We start from the raw sequence: 25332 nt of genomic DNA, 5'->3' as shown, positions 1-25332 counted from the left end.
ATGTGGACTATAATCTTTATTGCCCATTCATAATTCTAAGTTTCAAACTTGAAATAATATATTAATTATTAAAAACTATGGAAAAGTATAAGAAATATTTAAAAATTATATCAAAGTAAATATTTTTATGTATAAAATAAAATTTTAAAATTATATATATAAATTCGGGTTGGTTTGGTCTCGGGTTGGTTTTTTTAGTTAAAACCAAACCAACCCAAATATAGTCGGGTTTTATTTTTCAAAACCAAACCAAGTCAAACCAAACCACTAGTCGGGTTTTTTTTTCGGGTTGACTCGGTTTGCGGTTTGGTTCGGTTCTTGGTTCGGTTTTGTACACCCCTAAATACACCAAATGTCAAGCCAAACAAAGTCTGTAAACATTATTCAAGAAAATAAGCACGTACAATTACACATGATAAGTAATCAATTCATTAATTCAAATTTTATGACCATGAAATGACTAAATGAATGTCGTTAGTTATGGTGAATATAGTGAGTAGTGATCACCAATACATTTCCGTAAATTGTAAGCCAAACATTATCGATTAGTAATATTCAGAAAAATCATATGTACAAATACACACGAAAAAGTAATCAACTTCATATATTCAGGTTTGATGACCATGAAATAACTAAATGGACGTTGTTAATCATGGAAAATGATGAGTATTGATCACACGAACATTTTCGATGGACACACTAAATTACAAGTCAAACACAGTCAGTCAACAATATCTAAAAAAATCAGCATATATTAATAAACACATAATGAAATGACTAAATGAACAAAGTTTGTCTTGGCAAACATGGTTAGTATTGATCACCACGACATTTTTGATAAACACACAAAAGTTTAAGCCCAGATAGAGTTTGTCCACAATATTTAGAAAAAATGACACACACTAATACAAATGATAAATGATCAAAAAGACAAACATGGTTAGTATTGATCACCACGATATTTTTGATAGACACACCAAAATTTAAGTCTAAATAGAATTTGTCCACAATATTTAAAAAAAATCACACATACTAATACAAACGATGAATGATCAAATTCATGGGTTTGGATTTATGACAACAAAATTACTAAATGAACGAGGTTATTTATGTCAAACATGGTGATATTGATCACATGACATTTTTATGGACACACCATATTTTAGGCCAAACAAAATTTGTCTACAATATTTAGGAAAATTGGCATGTATTAATACACATGAAAAGTAATCAAATTAAGAATTCGAGTTTCATGATCATGAAATTACTAAATGAATAACATCAGTTTATAGCGAACATGGTATGTATCACCATAATTTTTCGATGTACACATCAAATTTCAAGTCAAACAAGTCAATTGTCAGTATTCAAGAAAATCAACAAGTACATAAAAAAAATGATCAAATTCATTAGTCGAGTTTCACAATCTTGAAATGACTAAATAAAAGTCATTTGTCCTGGCGAATATGGTGAGTATTGATTACCACCAGTATGTTTTTTATGGATGCACCAAATTTCAATTCAAAAAACAGCATGTAATAATAACAATAATATACACGTAAAGTAATCAAATTCACAAATTCGAACTTCATGACCATCAATAATTTAGGAAAATAAGAAAAACAATAAATTGTTAAGACATGAAACTCGCGAAAAAAATTGTAGTTTAGATATATATTTTTTTACCAATAACTCAAAACAAAATACTACTACTAAATTTCTTATATATACCATGTCATATTATCCAAGATTATAAGGGTGTTTATGAAAATTTACTCAAGTATTTTTGTGTCACATATCTCCAACTCCAAATAAAAAACTTCATCTCGAGGAGATGATCTCTTATATACACTTACAATTTGAACAGAAGAAAATGATCCGCAGGACCAAAAGAACCAAAAGTTGTTGGGAGGGAAAGACTTACTTGAAACCATTACTCATTCAAGAATAGAATATTGTAAAAACAATCATAGTAACTGCAAAAAGAATTCCCTATCAAAAAGATGAGAAAAAAAGGAAGGCCACAAGTCTAACAAAAAGATCACTAACACTTATAAAGACTCCAAATCTAGTCTTAAATAACACTATAGCTGCCTAGCCTGACTCCATTTTCATCTCTTAACCCTAGCTACCAACTAAAATATGTCATCTACTTCTTTACTATACCCTCCCACCCCCTCCCCCCCCTACATCTTTGTACAAAGAACCAATGAACAAAGCAATGAAAAAACAGCAAGTAAATAACACTAGAGACCTGAAAAAAATGAGGACTAGGAAAAACTGGTGTCTGCTCTGTCTGTTCCTATGATGATTTTGTTACTTGGGGTTGAGATCTGATTGCGCGGTTGGAGTAGTACTAGCTGTGGTGTTGTTTTCAGCTTGGCCAATGATAAGGGGGCGGGCTTGTCTAGGCTTGGCCTGCTTGTAATCTGTATCCTCCTCGGGGAAAACGTTGCTTCTCATTTCCAGAACCTTCTTGTGAGAGTTGGAGTGCAAGGATGGAACGAATGTGGGACTTGCTGCAGGACGGTACTCAGGGTAGAGCCTGCCTTTCTTGTAACGAACACCACAGGCGTTACAGAGGGTTTTTGGTCCCATTGGACCGGCTCTCCATTGAGGCGTCTTTGTTATCTCGCAATGCAAGCATTTCCTAACTGCTTGTGGCGCGGGCTGGTAGTTATCCTGATTAGTCTCGATTGGAGCTAGAGGAATTGACAACTTGATTTTCTTTTTCTTCTTCATGGGAGACTCGGCGAAATTCTCAGATTCCAATGAGTTAACTCCAGGAGCAACAAATTGCTGGGGAATTACTGATGTTGGAAACATGAGATGATTTACTGGCCGGGGGTTAAAAGTTGTAGGACGAGGACGTTTAGTCCGAGCACGTTGTGGACCACGGGTGCATGGACTAAGAGGAGGGAGTGTTTTCCCCGGTCCCGAGCTTGATGTAGATGAGCTGCTGCTGCTGCTGCTACTCTCAAGTACAGAAACAGGACTTGAGGTCAGGAATTTGCTATCAGATGACTCCTTTTTGACAGAACAATGTTCTTTTCCCAGTGTCAAACCCCCACAAGAGAAGGAATCCTCCACGAATGTTGAAAGCCACTCGAGTTGAACGATATCCTCGTACTACAAAAACAAAAGAGAGAATCATATGATTAGAGTTTATATAAAGTTATATATGAACAAACACAAACATCACCAAATTAGAAACTACAATAGTACTTAATTGAAGGAAAATGTATGGATTCATGTCTTTAACGTCTAAGCCAGATTAGTAAGCAAAACATATGTTGCTCAAATCATCCAATAATGTCGCTGCACCATGTCGTATCTTACAAAAATTAATGCATTGTTGGAGGATCTGACACGGGTGGAGCAGCATTTCCGAAGGTCCAAGTAACATAGTGCTAAACAACACACAATTGATAACAACATACCCAGTGTAATCCCACGAGAGAAAGTTAGTTCAATGTGTGGCTTACTATTGCAAATTAGTACCTCCTCATTTATTATGACGGACCCTCAAAAGTCAAAACAACAACCAATACAAGTGGAAATGGAAGGAAACAAAATTTATATGATTTTACCTACCATGGAGGACAACATCCTTATGGGCATTAAATAGAGAAACAAAGTATCCACCCGAGTGGGTATCGAATCATCCAAAAGTTATTCAGTGTTAGTGGATCCAACACGGGTGCAATGATCCAACGAAGGTTTTAAGTGACTTTAAATAAGGCTGGCACCCCTTTACCCCACCTAATAGTAAATGCTCTTACATCATACAGATTGAATTTGAAAGTGAAATTTCAGCTAAAAACTTATCAACAAATTGTTATCAGTAGAATGTGTGGACAATTTTATCAAATTCTAAAATCTCCCAAATGATTGAACTGACTGTATACCTGAAACAAGTTTTGAACAGAAAATTTAAAATCCTGGTACCTTACCATGCTTTTAAGATGACGTGACATGGCCGGACACCACCATCATTAGAAAAAATCACTTTTAAAAGTTAACACGGACAACCAACAACAACAACATGGATGTACACAGACCTTACCCCTGCCTCATGGATGCAGAGAGGTTGTTTTCGTAGTCAAATACTTAAAAAAGATAGCAACCAATCACACAATAAAGACATTCGAATACAACACGTCCCACGACAATTACTTACAATTATAATGCATAATTTTCGTAATTCTGATTACTACCACATTAATATCCGAAAAATCCCAAAATCGTGATGATGCAAATTTAAGAAAATCACAGTGAAGTTTAGTTGCTGCAGACTGTACTCACCGGAACTGAGAGCTCCGCCGAGAAGTCTGAAGCTGAATTGCTGTAACTGCCGGAGAAAAGAGGGTCGGAATCAGGCAACGGATCGTTCCAAATGCTTGGAAAATCCTTACAATCAACAGCGTCAAGGCCACCACACTCATTCTCTGGGGAAAACTCAATCAAATCTTCCATATGGTCAAAGAAGCTGCTACAATCTATCTCATCCACGAAATCCGAACCCATGCTAAATATTCTCTTTTTCTACTAAACTAAACTTTTTACCTGTAAAATATCAAAAACAATACAATGAATTATGAATGTACAGATAGAAAATTCATCTACATTTCAATGCAACAAAGACGAAACTTGAATATATATACATACACAGAGAGAGCATCAAACTACCTAATTTTCGATGTGAATTTGGATACAAAATCTTCGAAGTTTTAAAGAAATAAAATTTACATATTTAGAAACAATACAAGAAGTACTATAAGTCGCAATAATTAATAATTCAAAATATCATAGAAAATCGTAGTCAAAAAAAGAATATCCTTGACTCTCCTAAAAATGCAACATAATATACATACACACGTGCACACTCTCCCTCTGTTCCATTTTATGTGGCGTTGTTTCCTTATTAGTCTGTCTCATAAGAATTAATAGCACATTTTTATAGCAACATAACGTCATTTCGATGTTTAATACCATAAACTTCAAAATATCTTAGAAAATCATGGTCAAAAAGAGAATATCCTCGACTCTCCCAAAAACGTAACAGAATGAATATACACATACACGCTATCTCTCTCTGTTCCATCTTATGTGGCATTGTTTCCTTATTAGTTAATTTCAAAAGAATTATTAGCACATCTTTATAGCCACATTACATCATGTTGATGTTTAATACCATAAATTTCTAAAAATCATTCTCTTTGTTAAATAAACTCAAACTCCGTGTCTACTGTTCAGTCAAACACCGTCACATAAATTGAAACAGAAATAGTGTGTACGTATATGCGTAATCATGAGGTGAAGGGTGTGGGCCACCCCACCACCACTTCCCAACATAATCTTCAAGCTGGAGCAATGTTGTCATAATGATGCTTGCCAGCACAAAGGGGGTTTTATGGCCCATTTTAGCAGAAAAAGTTGAAATTCTTTTTAGATTCTTGTCAATCAGAAAAAAAAAAAAAAGTAAAGTAAATTTGAGAAAACAGATGGGGCCACAAACATTTTATAGTTGAACCGACAGGTTTAGTAATTTGAACAATCAAAGCATCCCGCATTCACACATGATCAAAAAGAGATCTGAGTGACTGGTTCCGCAGCTCAAACCCGTCATCATCACACTTTAGTAATTTGAATAATACTTGAAAAAAATATGTGAAAACACAAATGCTATAATTCAAAAATCAAAGCATCCCACGTTCACACTGAATCCAAAGGACTGATTCCGCAGCTCGAACACGTCATTGACACACTTTAGTAATTTGAATAAATCGAAAAAAATATGTGAAAACACAAATGCAATAATTCAAAAGCATACCTCTTGAGAAATGCAGAAAAAAGTTGTCAAATTCTCCAAATTTGTCAAAATTTCACTCAAGTAAATAGCTTTTTACCCTGAAATATCAAGCAAAAAATGTCAGAAAAACATCAATACAATGCAAATTGAAGACTAAAAAGCAAAACTTCATGTAGAGAATTACAGAGCCAAAAATTGAACAGTAATAAAATTGCGTGCAAATTGACTCGAACACTCACTCCGCAAAAGTGAAAAAAAACAGCAATTGCAACTAAAAAGTAACTCAAATTGCGCAAAATCTGACCCGAATACCATCACTCTAAAAATAAAACTCATAGACTCCAGAAATCATGTTTGGCCATAAAATTTCGAAAAATTCAGAAATTTGCTGTTTTTACATTTACTCCTTTCCAATAACTGACAAAAATTCAAAAAAACAACTCCAATTTATATTCGTCCCCAAATTACAAACTGCAATTTTCAAATTTCATTTTTCATAGCCAAAATTCAAAAACTCCAATTTGTATTTGTCAAATACAAACTTCAATTTTCAACTATCATTTTTACTTGAACCAAAAAAAAAAAAGTGTATACTTCACCTTATGAAATAATGAAAATGCACGCAAACTGACTCGCACACCAAACACGGCCAAAAACACCACACTCAAGTAATTAACACGTTATATGTATTGATGAGAATCAACAAAAACTGCACGCAAACTGACTCGAACACTCACACTCACAAAGACACTCAACAGTACAACAAACAACAACAATAAAAATAAAAATAGAAATTTTTTGATGTACCTTTGAAGAGAAAGAATAATAGAGAAAATGAAAAAAGAGTTTATTATTGGAATGAGTTTATAAAATGAAGAAGAAGAAGGTGCAAGTAGGTGAGGTGAGCCTCTTACTCATTGCTAGCTGTACCTTTCTTTTTTAACTTTTTATAAAAACCAATCAGTCAATCTACACACATATTTCTCTTTCTCATTTTCACACGGGTCCCATACGTTTCTCACCGCTTTCGAATTTCAAGCGGATTCAAAATTTGAAATTTATTGATATAGTTTGACTTGATATGAAGTTATAAAATTTGTATGAGTATAAATTATTTTATTAACGATAAAAAAAATTAAAAAAATAGAATTAAATTATTATTAAATATAGAAATAGAGAAGTATTGGAAACGCCTCTCAACTTGATACAAATTATAAGTTTCATCCCTAAACTATTGATAAAACTATTGATAGTCTTAAAAACATTTTTGTACTTGACTAACTAAACTTATATGCTTTCCGGATACACTTTCGATCTGCAAGTTGTTTCAAACTCTTGCAGGAGCAAAAAACTTTTAATAAAAAGCCGAGAGAAGTGTTGAAAACACCTCTAAACTTGACGAGAATTTAGAATGTATTTCATTTTTATTACAAGATTGGGGGTGTATTTAAATTTAGTTAGTTAAGTAAAAAAAAGTTTTTAAGGATGACAATAGTTTGAGGATGATACAAATAATTCAGACCAAATTTAGGGTGTTTTCAATTCTTGTTTCATAATTAAAACTATAAATCTTTTGATATACTATATGTAAGATTTGTACTTAAATTATTAGATTTAGTTGGATTCACAACTTATATTATTCCTTTATTATATAACATAATAACAACAATAATAAGTAACAAATATATTTCCTAACTAATTTTGAGTGGATGTATAAAAGCTTCTTGGATGGTGTTTTTTTAAAGTTCATTCAAAGTCAATATTATACAAAATAAATCATAAGATATACTCCATCCATTTTAATTTATATGTTTTAATTAAAAAATAATAATTTTAAAATGAAAATGTGTATAATGATATAAAAATCCTTAGAATTTTCGGTCACAAATATATTACCTTATTAATAGGTTAGATTTGTGGAGTTACTTAATATAGTACACTAAGTAAGATTCATTTTTAAGCAAAGGAAAAAAAATCACCTTGAATTAATACTTTTATTATTTATGTGTCCAATTATTAACAAATTAAAAGGAAAAAAGTGTCGGTCTTTCTATTCCGTCATTTAACTTATGGTTTTCTCATAACATTCAAACTTAATGAATTTATGAAATTGCGAAATCACTTTAAGCAATTGTCGGCTGATCAGTAAAGTTATCAATACAGATAGACTCAATCCATCTCGATCAAGTTTCGCGGGTTAACGGGCATGCATACTCGACCGGACTTTTAAAAAAAAATCGTTCTTAAATGAGCTTCAAAAATCATTATTCACTATCGCGAATAGTCGAATACGCGTACTTATACGTCTACGCCGTACGCGTAACGTAGACGTTCGCGCGTAATCATTGGCGGTGTTAACGGCCGTTATTTTTGACATTTCACTTTGTTCTTTTTAAACCCAAAAAGGTTGACTTATCGATCCTATGAGCAAGTGTGCTTCACGCACCAATCATATTACTTGGATATGATTGATTGACGTTTTTGTACCAATCAGGAAAGCGAGTGTTGTGGACATGCTTTGTAGCGCGTGAAGTTTATGGATAACAGATGGAACAAGGTAAAATCAGAGGTGTTTATTTTATTTATTTTTTTATTTCCCAGTAATTAGTGGTGTTTATTGAATGGATTGAAGTTTCAAACTTGACAATTTATTACTTATGTTAAATTGCTAATCAAACCAATAAGATATTGATTAAATCGAGTTAAAATCCATTAGTTTTCGATCGAGTTATGATTGTGCTAACACATTTATGAATTGTAAAAATTTCCTCTACAACGCTATAATCCATGCTTTACGAGTGAATTATCAGTTAAATTAATACATATTTGAAATAAAAATAAAATAATATGTTCTCTAATAGATAACCTATAATTATATATTCCCTCCGTCTTGAGGCATTTTTCGAATTTCAAAATTCAAACAAGTCTAACTTTGACCGTAAATTTTTCATATATATTTTAATTATTTTGAATTGCCAATTATTGTGACTTATAATACTTTTTACGTAGTTTACAAATATATAAATTTCATTTAATTTTTTTTTGAAGATTTCACGTGTAAATTTCTGATCAAACTTAAATCTATCGAAAATGAAAGTATCACATAAATTGAGATTGAGAAAGTAATTCTAATCTAAATCACTCCCACATTATTAACCCAATAGCCTTATAATACTAATAATCTAGTACCACTTTTTCTATTTGACTTATCGATGATGATTTGACTTTTGTACATCTACTAAAAAAAAAGATATGATAAACGGTAACAAATTAACTAATGGTGCATCCAATATTACATGCCTTTTTTTTGTTTCTAATATTATTAGATACTCACTTTTGGGTTAAATAGATCTAAAATTACGTTAAAATCTTATTTATATAATAAAAAATACTTTGTATTAGAGGCAATATTATTTTCTCAATTCGATATCAAAACATGTACTTAAGATATGATACTTAGCATCTGACCACAACCTTTCATGAATATATTATGCCTTTATTGTTTTGACATATAACTTGTATTGTACTCATTGAATATATATCTTCCTTTCAAAATACTCTTCCCCTTTAATAACTAAAACCAAAATATAATTTAGGTAAACACCTATTTTCCAATTTTAAGTTTTTGGATTGGTGCAATAACTTAATATTAATATAAGTTATACCATCATTTCAATTTAGCCGGTTATAGTAGATTACTGATCTTTTTTTCAAGTTATCATATCAGTCTTGCTACGAAGATTTAACTATTGTTATGAATAAACTTCACCTGAAGAAATAAAAAATCTATGTACTGATATATATTTATATATAGCGCACAAAACTTAAATTCTTTTATAAAATATATGGCAGGTTGCTAGCAAATGGTTTTTGGACTTTGGAGTGAAACTTAGAGAGGAAAAATTGTCATAAATTTTGAATAATTCACTTGAGTAAAGTAAGTTTTCTAAACAACTCACAAATAATAAAAGTAGTTACTACTTTTAGAAAAAGAACTCATATTCAATGAAAGTGGGGAAAAATTCTTTCAACAAGAAATTGTTTAAGCAAAATATAAATTTTCATATTAGTTAGTTAAAATAATATCTTTTTCAGTAAGGTAAATTAAATGATTGTCACTTGCTTCACTTCTAAGATAAGTAATTAAATAGTTGTGACAATTTTATAAATTTAATTAAGAACCTAAACTTAGCCAGTCTACACTAGTATGCACTATAGGTAAATGCACATGACATGTTATTTATTTATAACAATAATAATAATAATAATAAGTTTTTCTCAATCTAAACATATCTAGTAAACGATAAAAGAATAATGTAAGTTGAAAGAGGTGATACCAATTAGAAAGCTTAGAGTATATTATTCGAGACGATTCAGTATTTCAATTTAACCAGTTACAGTAGCCAGTCTCTAGTATTTTTAATACGAAATATTGATTTTTCATGTGAGAATCCAAATAAATACTAAATTTGAATGTATTAAATGCACAATGAATTTAATATTGAAGATCTTCTATATATGAAATTGAGAATTCATTTGGTCGGTTCAATAAATTTAAAATTGAGACGTAATTATTATTATTATTATTTTTAGCCTAATTAGTCATTAAAATATGTCAACAAGCGCGCTCTCTCTATATATAGTCCACACAGTATGAAAAAAAAATAGATATAGAAAAACAATATTATGTGAGGTCATGTTATATGAAAATTAGGGTAGAAGCACATGGAAATACATACAATAAATCAAAGATAGTAGATCACTTGACTTCATATACTATTATATATATATATGATGCATCCAATCAAATATTTTCCTTATAAATATATTATATAATAACAACGACAATACTTCACAATAGTAATATATTCAGTATAATCTCATAAGTAGAGTTTTAAAAGAAAACAGAATAAGAGCAATATATAATGCTATCTTTTAGGGAAAATTACCAAATACACAACTTCTTTTACCATATTCTCAAAAATTTCCTACCACTTGAAAAATCTTACAAAAATCCCTACTATATCATATTCTCGGATACATCACTTTACACGATGTATCAGTCGGATACATCACTTTACGTGATGTATCGGTCGGATATATTACTTTACGCGATTTATTAGGACGTTGAGTAATGTATCCGAAACTGAGATGCAATGTATCGGGACATTGAGCGATGTATCCCAAATCGAAACGTGATGTATTAGGACGTTTTGGGATGTATCCGAATTCCACCAAAATTAAGAGATTTTTTGTAATTTAAAAAAGAGTAAAGATAAGATGTAATTAATTCTTAACACTATACAATTTGTGAAAATCTCCTATCTTTTATCTCTATATTCTTATGGGATTAAGAGTTGTTTCTGACATACCCTCGACTTTTTAGAAATATGTTTCTTTGCCTAACATCATATCAATGCTCCACTATCTCCCCCACCCCACCCCACCCCCCAAATAAAGAAAATGACCCTTTTTCTCCTCTTTGAAAAATATCATTTTTTATTAAATATTTTTTTAATAATTTCTTGTCATGATATTAGCACTACTAGATCTAAATTTGTTAATTAGTAGTTGTTTTTATAATTTTGCATGTTGTTGTTGTCCCCTCACTATCTCCTAACTTCCTTGAAGTTGCACCTCGAATATAATTATCATATTTTGCCTAAACCATATAGGCTTTTAATTAGGTGAAATTCTTCTAGCTTATAATATGGAAAAGGTCCAAATTTGCACATGTATATGGAAAAGGTCCAAATTTATTGTTTGAAAGCTTCCCTTCACATGTAATAATGCAAGTTTTTATGTAAATTTGGTTTCGTTACACTTAACAAAACTTCAGTATAAGAGTAATTTTAAATTATAATCAAAACTTGAGGAGTAAATTTGAACACATGAAGTTTTTTATTTCACGCTGAAAATTTGTTGGTAATAACGATAAATTCTTAACGATGTGCTCAACAAAAAAATATGAATAGACAGACCTATTGATCACAAATTCATGCCGTAAAATCAGACAATATTGTTTTCAACAATAAACCATTTATCTCAATTTCTTTTGAAGTGTCGGTAAATACCATTTATTGAATCCAACGTGAACGTAAAATACTTCGTATACGAACCGTTCTATTTTGTCATTATGTATGTGTGGTTGTCACGTAACTATGAAGTTGTTAGTAGAAAAGACATGTTAACTTTCATTACTATTTTGACCTCAACAAAATAATTATATTATTTTTATTATTAAATAAAATTTCAAAGATAAATTGTGGACTAAATCAATTACTAATGGAGGTCACGTGCAGAAAGCGTGCGAGCAAGTATGAACCCATGTTCTTTTTTTAACATATGGGCCCACAAAACACGTTAGCCACGTGGCAACAGAAAAGTGGACCCCACAATGTGGAAGAATCCACGTGGTATTCCAGCTTGGCAGTTGCCACAGGATCAGAACTCACATGACTTTGTCTTGGGATTTGAGCCTCGATATATTTTATTTTATTATTTAGCATAAAAAAAAGTAGTACGTAGCTTGACTCAGACAAAAGCTTTTTTTTTTCAATTAAAATATTTTTTTAGTTGATAGATTTTGTCAATAGACAATGGGGATCTGCGATAAAGCAGTGACGGAACTCGAATTTTTTTTGCTAGCAGTCGGTGCTTAAAATATTCAAAAGAAAACACGAAGATGCAGATAATGTTCAACATTGACTGTTATATATACATAAAATAATTTGAACCATACAAACATAGATTATAGTGTAGTAGTGGGAGTGCTCTACCTTGACCAGATGTTTCAAAGCAGACTAAAGGTTGAGTCATTGATTAAATAGATGGAATAAGTGCAGAGGAGGGGTGGCGAGATCCTAGCGGGATCTTCCCATCATGATTGACTACATAAGTTTCATTCAATCGTAAAGAAATATGGAATAAAAAGTTCAATTCTATAAAACATGTTCCACAGGGCACCTCTTCAATAAACCAGGACAAAGCGATTGATTCAATTGAGAGAGTAGCAAGTCTGGAGAAAATCATGTTGAAAGCGTCACCCCCAAATGATGCATGTAATGTGCGAAACAAATTTAGCCAAATTTCAATGTAGACTCCAGACACCAAATGAAAAGTTTAAAAAATAAAAAATAAAAAATTTGATCCATATATAAGTCATTGTAATTTTTAAATCAAGTGGATTCACCTGACTCTCTCTGCCCATGGGGTAGAGTGCATACACAAACCTTTACCATGTAGAAATAAGAACCCATCTCAAGTAAAACATTTCAAACAAGTTAAATAAAAGAAATTATAATAGTAATAAAATAATATAATAATCAAAACTTATCCAGAGACATAATTATTTTAACAATGATTTAAGAAATGGAAATGAATAATAAGCACATGCAGTTGTCAATCAAGGTGTAGGGTCAATTACTTGTTGCCGTACACATCTCTGTCTGGGGATCCAAGTACTGTGAGTAATTTTTTTTTTAGTATTTCCTTTAAGTCTCTTTTTATTTGTCCCTTTTTACTTTTCATTTTTGACAAATTAAAAAAAAAACAATATTTTTTTACCTATCAGACCCTCAATTTATTTAGAAAGTTATTTTTTTTGAAAAAAATAAAACCTCTTAAATGTCGATTATTATTTTCTTAATAAATGAGCCAAGTCAAAAATAGGGAATATAAGTCAGGATTAAATTTATCGTTGGATGAATTACATTGCTAATGTTGATCCACAAAGAAAAATGATAGGCAAGTCGTGAACATTACACGGCACAAATCCAACTTAACCAAAACTCTATTAAGTGTTATTGAACATTGAATGAGAAAACAAAAAAACACAACCAATTGATCAACAATGAGAATTATAAACCAATAAAACTTTTGGCCAACAATTAGGATTAAAAACCATTAAAATTTCATCTTGACCCATGGTACCATAAAGCTAGATTTATTTTCATAAGCACCAAACATTCTAACAACATATATCTCAAATCTAATAGAGAATGAACTTTTGTCTAGCTGATAATGGTTGTTCTCGTCTGTGAGGACGGACCAAAATCCTTACAAGAGCGCTGGGCAGAAAGCATACGTATGATAAACCACACGCCAAAAGTGAGTAAATGAAGGTACTTGAATTGGGAAAAAAGAAGGAAATGAGTACTCATCAAGCTACATTTTGTTCGCTTATTTTGCCTGAGGGTGAGATGCAATGAAATCAACTGCTAAATTTATTGAGTTGATCTTGTCGGCTTCATTGTCTGGAATCTCAAACCTAAATTCTTCTTCAAGGGCCATCACAACTTCCACGGTGTCTAAACTATCTAAGCCGAGATCATTTTGGAAGTGAGCATTTGGGACAACCTGCAAGATATGGCATTTGTAAATATAATACTACTCCCTGAAGCTAATAAAGGAAAAAAATGTTAGATAAAACTCGAAAGATTCCAAGTAAAACATCAGGACAATAAGCTGGTAATAGAGACTCATGACAATAACACATTGGTAGCATCGCTGGCAACAAAAAATAACAAGAAGATGCACACCGCAAGAATATGATGACATGAAATAGAACTAAATGAGGATTTTGAGAGATGGAGTTAGGAAGGAAAATGCAAGGGAAAATTGTTGGCATGCAGTTGGTGCGTTGAGGATTTCCTTCCCCAATTTAAGTGTCATGCCAGATAGAGATGACAGTACAAACATCCGTAGACTGTTACATAAAGAGATGTGCATTGAGGTTTAGAAGAAATATTCTGAATTGGAAGATGAGCAAGTTTCAAACGCAAGCTTGGTGGAATTGCTTCACAACCCTGTATGCCAAATGATACAAATGGGAAACTGTTTGCTTTACACGTCTTTGTACAATAAGGTTCTTATCTTCTTCAATTCCTTTAAACCGTGTGACCAACGTACAGTAGGTCTTCCTATATTTCATTATTTTTTTACCATAACATGTGTTTTCATCTCTACCCAAAAACAACAAGCAAAAAGGCAATTATTGTATTTCACCTTTTTTGTTGTTACCATGGGCTTGGCCCATCCGATCAATAGAGCATGTACAGCTTTCGACTCATTCCTTCCATCTTCTGATTTTATTCAACAAATTAAAAGTCAAAACAAATTAGCCCCATTGCGTTATTGTGTCCACTAACTAGTCGATTTACCTGATCGACAATGCTCACTTTACAACCTCCGCTTCATGAAAGTTCCTCATGTTCTTTGATCTTTCCTTCCTACTTTTTTAACAGCCGATAGTCAATTTTCTCATACTCCATATTTTTCTAGCCATTACACATGTTGCCGTCTCAGCACATATAAGTATCAATTTTTAAACCACCCTACCTAATGTAACTGGATGCTTGTCAAGATTATTCCCAAAGGGATCTAATTAGCAATCAAACTGACAACACCATGCCTTAGTTCTCATGTTTGAACAAACATACACATCCACATATAACCAGAGTTGTTTCTGTATGGCCCAAGGTTCCAAGTCTTCCTAGTGACAACCATCACTACGTTTACATCAAGAATAATGGCACAAGTTCTAAGTGCCAACATCTTAATTTGATTCTATCAACTCCTTTGAAGAAAATTTGAATGAAAAAAAAATTTAATTCATGGAACTTTATTCTCATTTCATATGATCCCTCTTTGACAATAATGAAAATTTTAGTCCCTGCATTCCCTTTTGACTTCCAAATTATCCTCGGTCCGAACCTCCATTGCTGCCGACTTGCTGCTCCTGCATCAGTTTATGACTTTTTAACTAGTTTCTTGACAAGCTTTTCCAATGAATTTTCCAATTGCATGTAGCTAGTATCTGACATGAATACAGCCTAACATCTCCTTCCTTGATTTTTTCCTATGCTGCTTAGAGTCTTCAAAAATGTCGGCAAGTTCGTGTCCAATCATTCAAAAGTAGTTCATTTTTGAAGAATTCAATGTGGGTACGGCATCATTTTTGGAGATTCCAAGCAACATAATTTTTTTCTATCCTGACTTAGTGACTACCTTCCATATATATTGCATTGTGTTCTAGTATAAAAATTCATACATTTCTGACCATTTGTTCCGCGCCTTCCTCGTACTGAGGTGGTTTATTCTCAAATACCCTTTCATAAACTTGCAAAACCACATAAAATTTTGGAAATTGACAGAGGTTCTATTTATTCTACGCATTCCCTCCAAAATGAACTCATACAAGAATCCTCTTGTCAATAACCTCGATTAACTTACTGACACGGAAAAAGTTTTCCCATCTATTAGCTCTATTCCTCTGCTAGCCGGCTAGAGTTTAGGATTGATAACAGTTCACATTATTGGACACTAAACTTATATTCTCATATTGTCAACCTACAAATATAAGTTTTCGTGATAGACATAAGGATTGCAAGTAACCTCCCTGTATGATTTAGCAACTAGCAGATTAGCTCCCTATAGTTAGGAACTTTGTACCTCACAGATCAGATGACCCCCTCTTCATATAGCACCACCACTCATTCTCACTAAACAGCAGAGTGATAGTTCTTAATAACACTAGTGCATAGAAATTACAAGGGACAATCTGCAGTTTTAACCATTATTCAGAAGGACCACCAAACATTGTAAGCATGAGTTAACGCAATGGGTAGTGCACTAATTTTTAGACCACAACGGGGAAATGAACCAATTTCTTCAACCATAGATGGGCCACAAGTTGCGAAAACCACTACAAGGAAATATTCACTTTTTTTTGCAAAATATAGTCTGTTGGATTTTCCTATCAAGATATATACTATGGAATTTCTAAATTTACTCCTAGTGAGCTATCAGTTACTAATTCCCTCAAGCTGAATCAATCTTAAAGCTGATTAAAATATGGACATAAGCATCCTTTTAAGCATCTATTAACTACAAGAATTTTACCAGTGAACAGATGATTTTATCGAAGTCCCATTACATGTAGTACATCTCCTACCCAAAAAAGATCTTCTCAATTCTAAAATCAAATTCTATCACCATGTTTTTTTTTTTTTGGGAACTGATAACTTTAGCCATCACCATGTTCTTTAGCAAAAAGAAATAATCCAACAATCCTCTAGAAAAATGGCGCCTTGTATAAGCACCCAAGGGATGGCCAAGTGGTCAATGAAGTGGGTTGTAGAGTACCATAAGGTCTCATGTTCAATTCCAAATGAAGGAACTCAGTCTGGAGACCTATCAGGAACCTATGGCCATTGATGCAGATCAGAGCAAAGGTGAAGATTGGGAATGGACAGCAAACATCCTTTTGGCATGACAAATGGACAGGGCAAGGAACTATGAAACAACAACATCCAGAACTCTTCGCATTAAGTCAACAACAACATGCCACAGTTGCCATGATGTGTGGACTGGTCAAGAGTGGAATTTATTCCTAAGGAGACATTTGAATGACTGGGAGATGAAAAGAATTGCAGAATTTTACAATTCAGTAGCAGATTTTAATAACCTCAATGGAGGAGAAGACAGACTGGAATGGAACAAAGACAGAAATGGAAAGTTCTCTATCAACTCAGCTTACAAGGAGCTGAATTCAGCAGTGGTGAAGGGAAAGATTGGCCTTGGAAGATGATATGGAAGCCAAAGATCCCTTACAAAGTTAATTAACTGTTCACCTGGCTTTTGGCTAAAGAGGCAGTTTGGACACATGAAAACCTAAATAAAAGGGGTCATCGATTAGCCTCTAGATGGGTGAAACCTGGAAGCATAGCAGGTGCTAAGATGCTGGGAACAAGGATGGCATGGTAAGCACGGAGGAGAGATGGAAGATTGTCCTGGCTTGTATTTGGTGGTCAGTTTGGTCTAAGAGGAATAGGAGGTGTTTTGAAAGAGTACAAAGCAGCTTAATGTTAACTTTCTCAAAAAAAAAAAAATAGAGTACAAAGCAACTTACAGAATCTTAAAACGAATTGCTTAGGCCTATTTTACTTTTAGCATGAGAAAAAATTACTAGCTCAAACAGAAGACATTTTTGATGTTTTAAACTTTTTGTAAGGACAAATTGAACCACAAGATGTAAGTTGTAATACTTTTGCCGAGAAACTACACTTTTTGGTGTAGTATACCTGTGGATATATAGAATTAATGTTATCTTTCTCAAAAAAAAAAAAAAGAAAAAAAAGAAAAAGGAACCATGGTGATTTCTTCACATTTGTCCAAGCCTCAGGTGGATAGAGCTACCCAATACCTGTTTTAGTGGGAGGTAGCAGGTGCCCGTGGAATTAACCGAGACAAGCCCAATCTAGCCTTTAAATCTATAGGACCAGCAGCCTTAAAATCCATGAATAACATAAAAACACACACAACAAAAGTGTAAGGCAAATAAAAATAAAATAATTTCATCAGTCAACAGATGATTTTATCTGTAAGATAAACAATACATTCCAATCCTAAAAACGGATTAGCCGGAACTTGAACAGAACACTAATTTCATCTGTCAACAGATGATTTTATCAGAGTCCCATTACATGTAGTAATGCTCCTACCAAAAATATTCTTCTCAATTCTAAAACCAAATTCTATCAGCATGTTCTCTAGCTAAAAGATATAATCCAACAATCCTCTGGAAAAATTGCGAAGACGTATGGCCCAACAGCCTTTAAATCTATGAAACAGCGAATTTCAATTTCTAAAAACGAATTAGCCTGAACCTGAACAAAACCCTAATTTCATTTCACAAGAAATTAACATCGAAAAAAACGTATGCATAAAACGCAATATGTTAGATATACCTTGCAAGGATCAACTTTCTGAAAGTTTTTGACGACGTTGATAACACGATCCCTAACTTCATCCTTGTCGAGAAACGATCCCCTTACTTCCTCCGAGAAATGACGTTTGAAAAGCTGACTGACTGAACCTCCGATGAGCCTAGGGTTTCGAAGCTGCACTGGGTGAGCTTCCACTCTCAGGTACTTTAGCAATGCGATCCTCGCCGCCATTGACAATGTATGTATAGAAAGAGAAGGCAGAGATTTGGAGAAGATGAACAAGCGGCGTGAGGGCTTTCTCAAAGGTTCTGGAAAAGTCCTAATACTCTCATAGAGGGTTTAAAGTTTTTTTTTTCTTATAAAAACAATTTTTTTTTCTTTTTTCATTTTAATTTTTTTTTTCCTAATATTTTTTTTATTTTTTACTACATCTATTAATTGGACAAAACAATGTATTTAAGTTAATTAAGGTGCCTTGAGGCAAATGAAATAGAGGCTCGTTTCTAGAGCATTTTATGATGAGCAAAGTGTTAGTCAATGAAGAATGTCCATGTTTAGAAGGCGAATATGTTTGGATGGATACGTGTGTAACTAGGAGATATGATTAGGAACGAATTTATCTGAGCAAGATGGGAGTAAGGGAGAAGGAACTAGACAGAACTTGTTAATGGCTGAGAGGTAGTAACCGAAAACAACTAGGGAGAATGGGGATAGGGATGACAATGAGGGGATAGGGATGACAATGGGGCGAGGCGGGTTAAGCTTAACCAGCAAAATTTTTAATCCGCCCCACCCCGCCCGCCATAGACCCGCCCCGCATAATTTGTTTTAATATTTTCTCTTTATAGTTAAGTTTGATACTAAAAAATAAAATTCATAAAAATAAATTCATTTTTTCATTAAATTGTATTAATTTAATAGGATAGTGACTTAAAATTTTATTTTTAGAGGTCAATTGGAAAACATGTAAAAAATTGTATTATTTTTTATTGAACCATTTTCATTTACTATGTTGAATATTTTAGTAGTTTTAAAGAAATCATCTAAAGAAATAACGTTTTATCACTCTTATAACCTGCAAAAAAGTTAAAATTAAGTTTGAACTCACATAAAATTACATATACTCACAACCCGCTCCTCCCCGCATTAGTTTTAAAAAACTCACTTCAACCCACCCTGTATCCACACGCCCCACCCCAGCCTTAAACCCTCCTTTTCTCGTCTCACTGCTTGTTTTATTTTCTTTGTACCTCACTATTTTATTGTTGTATTTTCCTTACCATTCTAATTTAATAACATCACTTTTGAATCGAGGATCAATAATAACAATCTCTCTAAACCTTAACAATTCTTCTATTAAATAAAATTTAAATAGTGCACCCCCTAACACTTCCTTTAAAATAAATATTAGAAAGTTAACTACAATCTCACATGATAAACGTTTCAGATTATTTATTACTCCAAAACAAATCATAAAGTGATTCTTTATGCCCCTCTGTAATGTAACACTCACAAAACACTTGACCAAACACTAAAGTCATAAACTATTTATCTAATCAATAACAACATATCTAAGTATATTCTCACAAATGGAGTCCAAAGAGAATTTGATATACACAAACCTTATTTTTACCTTTGTCAACAATAGTGTTTCTCAAATCATTTAGCCAATCATAACCTGCTATGCTCACAAAATACATTTTTCGGAAACTTCACTTTGACCACAAAAATAAATGCTTGGCCAAGCAGTTTATGTAGGAGAGAACAAAGCATAAGGTCCTATTAACTGCTTGGACTAAAATTTGTTACTAAAGTGAATACTGTTGGAGGATACAAAATATTTCTCTTCCTTTCTATTTTGTGTGGGAGTTGCTAAAGGGTATTTCTATTATAAGGGGAGAGTGAGATTGTTCACGGGAGTGTTTTTTTTATGTCCAGCCGTGGTGTCTGAGCTAGCTTGCACACTTCACAAGGACCAACTAGTGCGGAACATCAATGCAGGAAACTGAGTGGCTCCATCGATCACATAGAGTAGACCTGGTTGCAACTTGCACTTCTTTCCTACGTTGAAATTGAGAAAGCTTTCAACTTGAAAACAGTCATAATTTCTTCGACCTTGTACCAAACCACCAAGGCTCAAACCCCATCCAAAATCATCCTCAGAGGTATCAGACATGGTAACTGCCCACTGCAAATGTTTGGGATTTGATCTTTTCATCTCTACCCAGCCACCAATTTTTGTACTTTCATAAAGTTCTGACTCTAGGGTCATGGCAAGATACCCATCTAAGAGGCTGTTTTCCACAAAGGACGCGTGAGGATGCCCTGACCGTTGTAAAAAACTAAAAGGCAACGACATAGCTTGGAGTCTAGGCTGTTGCCTTGACAGATTGGCCATTTTGTGTATGCCCAAGATTGATAGTTTTGTATTGCTTGAAAGTTGGCAAACAACTTGACCAAAAGTGCCCAAACAATACAAAAGACTACCAGAGTGTGGCAATGCAGAGACAAACTGAGCCAAGCAGGCAACAATATTTGATTTTTTAACCATCACAGAGATTCCACTACCATTTAGTTGATTCAGCAGGGGCGGCCCAAAAGATGAATAGTCAGTCATCCCCCTTTCCTGCAAAAATTCCCCAAAAAAATTGTTATTCTAGGCTACACATTAAGGCAACTAAAAATGATGTAATATAACAAGTAGATACAATATGCAACATCTGCAACAACAAACTAATGACTCCCATGAAATCTTCCTTGTCAGATTACTTACCTTGCTTTTACAGAAGCTACATAGAAAGACAACTGAAAGATGTAATATAACAAGTAAATACACTATGCAACAAGCCAACAACCATGTAATGACCTCCCTCCCCCCACAGAATCTTCCTTGTCAACCTGTTGATTTCTTGTCATTCCTCATTCCTAATAAGTGCGAGAACTTTTGCACCACAGATCAGCAACTCGATATTTTCTTTTGGTTTTGGTGAGTACATCTGCAACTTCATTTTACAGGAATTTTGACCTAACCTTTTTTTGGGAGGCTGGTAACAAAACTTTTGACCTTATTACTTTTGCTACTTCTTGCTGATACTGACAATACCAAAAAGAATCGAACATGGAATTGATAACTATGATCACAAATAAGAAAGCACATTCAGTATTCAGAAGCATTTACCTCACGTGAACTTGTAGGTACTGCAACATCTCTGCATCGACCACCGACTGGAATGGCAACTGCAGAACACCAATCACTGATATTTGCTGCATAAAGAACTTTTGCTAAGGAAAGTGGACTACCCAGGATATTCATTTGGCCTCTTTCGCTGCCAACAAACTCTGCTACAAGTGTATCCTTTTCACGGATAGTTGTTTCAAAAGTCAGCCTAGAATCAATACCAGTCCTAATTGCTCTTTCAATTGCATTGCACTTGGATTCATCAATGGTACCGATCATCAACAGTGCACCCACAGCATCAAATTCTCCTCTTACGTGAGTGCTAGTTTCTTGGACTGGACTTCCTTTAGAAGATTTAAAGAATGCAAGCACTCGCTCCAACTTCTCTTGTCCGTCTCTTAGCTTCATAATATCTGAAAAAGATTCTCGCTGCAATCTCTTCAAGTTCTCATTCTGTAAATGATATTATTGGAAAAGTTGTAAAGCACCATCATACAGGCTGTTGCTACATAAGAATTAGCAAATATGTCAAATTAAAGCTTGCCGAGGGGAGTGCAGTTGGGAAACAGTGATATCCTACAGCTAATGAGAGTAACAAATCCCAACCGAACTATGTCAAAATAAATCTGGATAAGTATCTTTTTTTTCTGTCGATAAGTAAAAGGATCGTTAAAAGAGATTTTTCTCTTACATATGGATAACTCTTTAGTCAATATTATTTCCTGGGAAGCCACATCATACAGGCATCGTCATACAGCAGATAGTAAACATAAAAGACTTTGATCTAGTGACAATGGAAAAGATAGGAAAAGATGGGAAAAAATAGACGAACTGGAAGAAACTAGATGAGGTTAGGGTACACCGCCAGAGCCTTCTCATACTTAAGAGACCCATCAGAGTAAAGCAGAGCCCACTAACAAAGCTTGTGGTAACTGGCAAAGTAAGAATTTGACTGCTCAAGCTCTGAGTACTTCCTAATGACACTGTTCCGCAGTTGAACATTGCATGACAGGTAACAGATATACCCACTTTAGATCAATAGTACAAAAGTAGGGATGCGAACAGTCTCACCTTCCCCTGACCTTCTAAAAAGAGCCAAAACTACCATTCTCACATAAGAAATAACATTTTCATAACTTTTACTGTTCTCCCTTTAGATATTCATTTACTTCAAATAAGATTCACATGAAGGAGTAGCTGTTATCTTGAAGAAATGTTCAATTTCATACTTGCTTGGATCCCTCACTCTGTATAACTTTTACTGCACATTCTTTTAGGATCCTAAATTGGGAATTTGAATATAATATATATGTGATCCAATGGTGTTCTCTTTTTTCCCAAAACATCTATCAAACCTGTCCCAATAGGGTGGCCTTGAAGTCAAAGAGCAACAATTTTCTTTTATGACTGTGAACTTCAGAAGGAGCCAGCCCTTTGGGCCAACACCATAGCCTTCAAAACTCGGGGATGACGGATTTTCCCCTCTAGTCTCAATCCTTCTCAACTTAATTACAGGACTTAGTAGTTAGTTCACATGGCACAGGGATCGAATCTGTGACCTAAGAACAAGTCCCTCAACCTTCCTCTTTTTAACAATCTAGGGAATGAAGGTTCCAATCCTAATTATAACATATGCAAAACTAAGTAAATTCTTTCCATCAACCTAAATGTTTGGGGACAAAGCTTATCAATACCATTGCTAGTCGAGGAACCTCTAAATACCATTGTTAAAAGAAAAAAAAAAAGAACATCTAGTGTCCATCACAACAGAGATGTAACCTCATAATATCCAAAATACCAAAAAACCGATAAAGCCCATAGAAGTAATCCATTCCGCTGAACAAAACCAGCATAGCATAAGTCTCTTTCTACTTTCTTTACTCATATTCTATAGGTCAATCGGCTTCAACAGGTGAAAAAAAATTCAAAATTATTAAACTACTACTTGAAAACAAACGCAATGAAACTTAAATAACCTTAATGAGACACCACAATGTTACTACTTAACAACGCATACTAGAGCAAATAGGTTTTTATATCATGACTGGCAATCAGCTTGCATAGGGAAAAAATGAAATGTATCCGAACTAATACTTGAAAACAACAACAACAAATCACTAGTGTTTTTGTCTAACAACGCACACAAACAACAAGCATCAAGTAAATTAGTCCATCAAAGATAGAACAGATAACAAGAAATCAGTAATGTTTTTGTAACAACTCACACAAGCAACAAGCATCAGCTAACTCTATCCATCAAAGCTAGAACAGATAACAAGAAATCACTAGTGTCTTTGTCTAACAACTCACACAAGCAACACACACCATGTAACTCTATCCACCAAGGCTAAAAGAAATAGCAAGAAATCACTAGTGTTCTTGTCTAACAACTCACACAAGCAACAAGCACCAGTTAAAGACTAAGACAAATAGCAAGAAATCACCTAGTCTTCATTGACAATTAGGCCACATTGTAGGCCAAAATTTTACTTCTAACAATCTATCCGCAAATGGAATGACCGGAAAAAGAAAATACACAGTTAATTTACCGGATTGGAAACTTCGCGGTTGCGGAACACGACGGAAGCGAAATCCTGCGTAGATTTTGCAAAGGATTTTAACTTGTCTACAACTGAAACAGCTGCTGCTTCCATTTTTGAAAACCTATGTATGAATCAGAAGAAAAAAAAAGCTTTGAGATTGTGTTAATGGCGTTTCAACAATGGAATTTCACTTTTCTTTACTCTTTCGCCATAACTGTGTAGTACAAGTTTGTTATAGAGAAGATGGAAATGAAAACTGCTATATATATATATATACTAGATATGGGACCCCGTGCCAGCACGGGCCCCAATATATGTTACTGTTTCTGTTTTAATTTATGTGGTACATATGAAATTTGAAGTTGATCAATTTTTTAGTATGTTTTTATATATTTTAAGTTACTAATTATTTGTATTTAGAGTATGTTTTACGTAAATATATTAGAAATCACAATAATTAACAAGTTAATATAAAAAAAATTTATAAAAAATTCATTGACTTTTGAAATTTCATTTGTATCACATAAATCAGGACCGAGTAATATATATGAAAATTACATAAAACGTACTATAACTCACAATAATTAGCAACTTAAAATATCTATATATCTATATTTCTCCCAATTTATGCGGCATAGATGAAATTTTGAAAGTTAACAAAAACTGTTTATATGTTTTGAAATATTTTAAGCTATTAATTATTATGATTTATAATACTTTTTACATAAAAAAATTATTTATATAAAGTATAAAAGAGAAAATTTAGAAAAAGGAAACATAAATGTCAGCAGGAGTCCAATCTATGTTAATTTCTATGTTTTAATTATTGTAATACCGATTGAATCTGGAGAGCCAACTAAAAAATTTTAAAGGTTTTTTTTTATAAATTTTAAGTTGTTAATTATTATAATTTATAATATTTTTATTAATTTTAAACCAATATATGTTTTCTCTGTCTCAATTACATGAGACATATGGAATTCGGAGAGTCAACTAAAATTTTAAAATATGTTAAGTTGTTAATTATTATACCTTATAGTACTATTACGTGATTTTCAAATAAAATATGTA

General features: G+C 33.2%; 3 protein-coding genes across 5 annotated transcripts in view; all 3 read right to left on the bottom strand.

Annotated features, from left to right (window-relative positions):
• Positions 1 to 1806: 1806 nt before the first annotated feature.
• LOC102587928 (GATA transcription factor 8-like) lies at positions 1807 to 6717 on the bottom strand. Of its 2 annotated transcripts, none has more exons than XM_006350160.2 (4): positions 6620 to 6717; positions 5834 to 5910; positions 4306 to 4566; positions 1807 to 3129 (listed from the first exon to the last, which is right to left on the bottom strand). In XM_006350160.2, exons 3-4 carry the CDS (start codon positions 4525 to 4527, stop codon positions 2317 to 2319), a joined length of 1035 nt encoding a protein of 344 aa, XP_006350222.1. In that variant the 5' UTR covers positions 4528 to 4566; positions 5834 to 5910; positions 6620 to 6717; the 3' UTR covers positions 1807 to 2316. The 2 variants fall into 2 exon arrangements, with proteins under 2 accessions (XP_006350222.1, XP_006350223.1); XM_006350161.2 differs by lacking the exon at positions 6620 to 6717 and adding an exon at positions 6412 to 6561.
• Positions 6718 to 13674: 6957 nt separating this feature from the next.
• On the bottom strand, positions 13675 to 18885 carry LOC102587604 (acyl carrier protein 2, mitochondrial). Its single transcript, XM_006350159.2, has 2 exons — positions 18562 to 18885; positions 13675 to 14170 (listed from the first exon to the last, which is right to left on the bottom strand). Exons 1-2 carry the CDS (start codon positions 18769 to 18771, stop codon positions 13994 to 13996), a joined length of 387 nt encoding a protein of 128 aa, XP_006350221.1. The 5' UTR covers positions 18772 to 18885; the 3' UTR covers positions 13675 to 13993.
• A 1442-nt stretch (positions 18886 to 20327) lies between these two features.
• LOC102586611 (uncharacterized) overlaps positions 20328 to 25332 on the bottom strand; it is a 10816-nt gene continuing 5811 nt past the window's right edge. The window contains exons 1-3 of one of the 2 annotated variants that reach the window (XM_006350156.2): positions 24268 to 24493; positions 21719 to 22171; positions 20328 to 21166 (exon numbers count right to left, since the gene is read on the bottom strand). In XM_006350156.2, the coding sequence (XP_006350218.1) occupies positions 20507 to 21166; positions 21719 to 22171; positions 24268 to 24372 (1218 nt within the window). In that variant the 5' untranslated portion in view covers positions 24373 to 24493 and the 3' untranslated portion in view covers positions 20328 to 20506. Of the gene's footprint in view, positions 21167 to 21718; positions 22172 to 24267; positions 24494 to 25332 lie in introns of those variants that run through there. The other variant, XM_015309936.1, reaches the window with a different exon arrangement.

Source organism: Solanum tuberosum, unplaced genomic scaffold (genome assembly GCF_000226075.1).
Source record: "Solanum tuberosum cultivar DM 1-3 516 R44 unplaced genomic scaffold, SolTub_3.0 scf00118, whole genome shotgun sequence".
In the NCBI taxonomy this organism is placed as follows: domain Eukaryota; kingdom Viridiplantae; phylum Streptophyta; class Magnoliopsida; order Solanales; family Solanaceae; genus Solanum; species Solanum tuberosum.
Note: the sequence above shows the minus strand (reverse complement) of the source record. Positions and strands in the feature narration are given on the sequence as shown.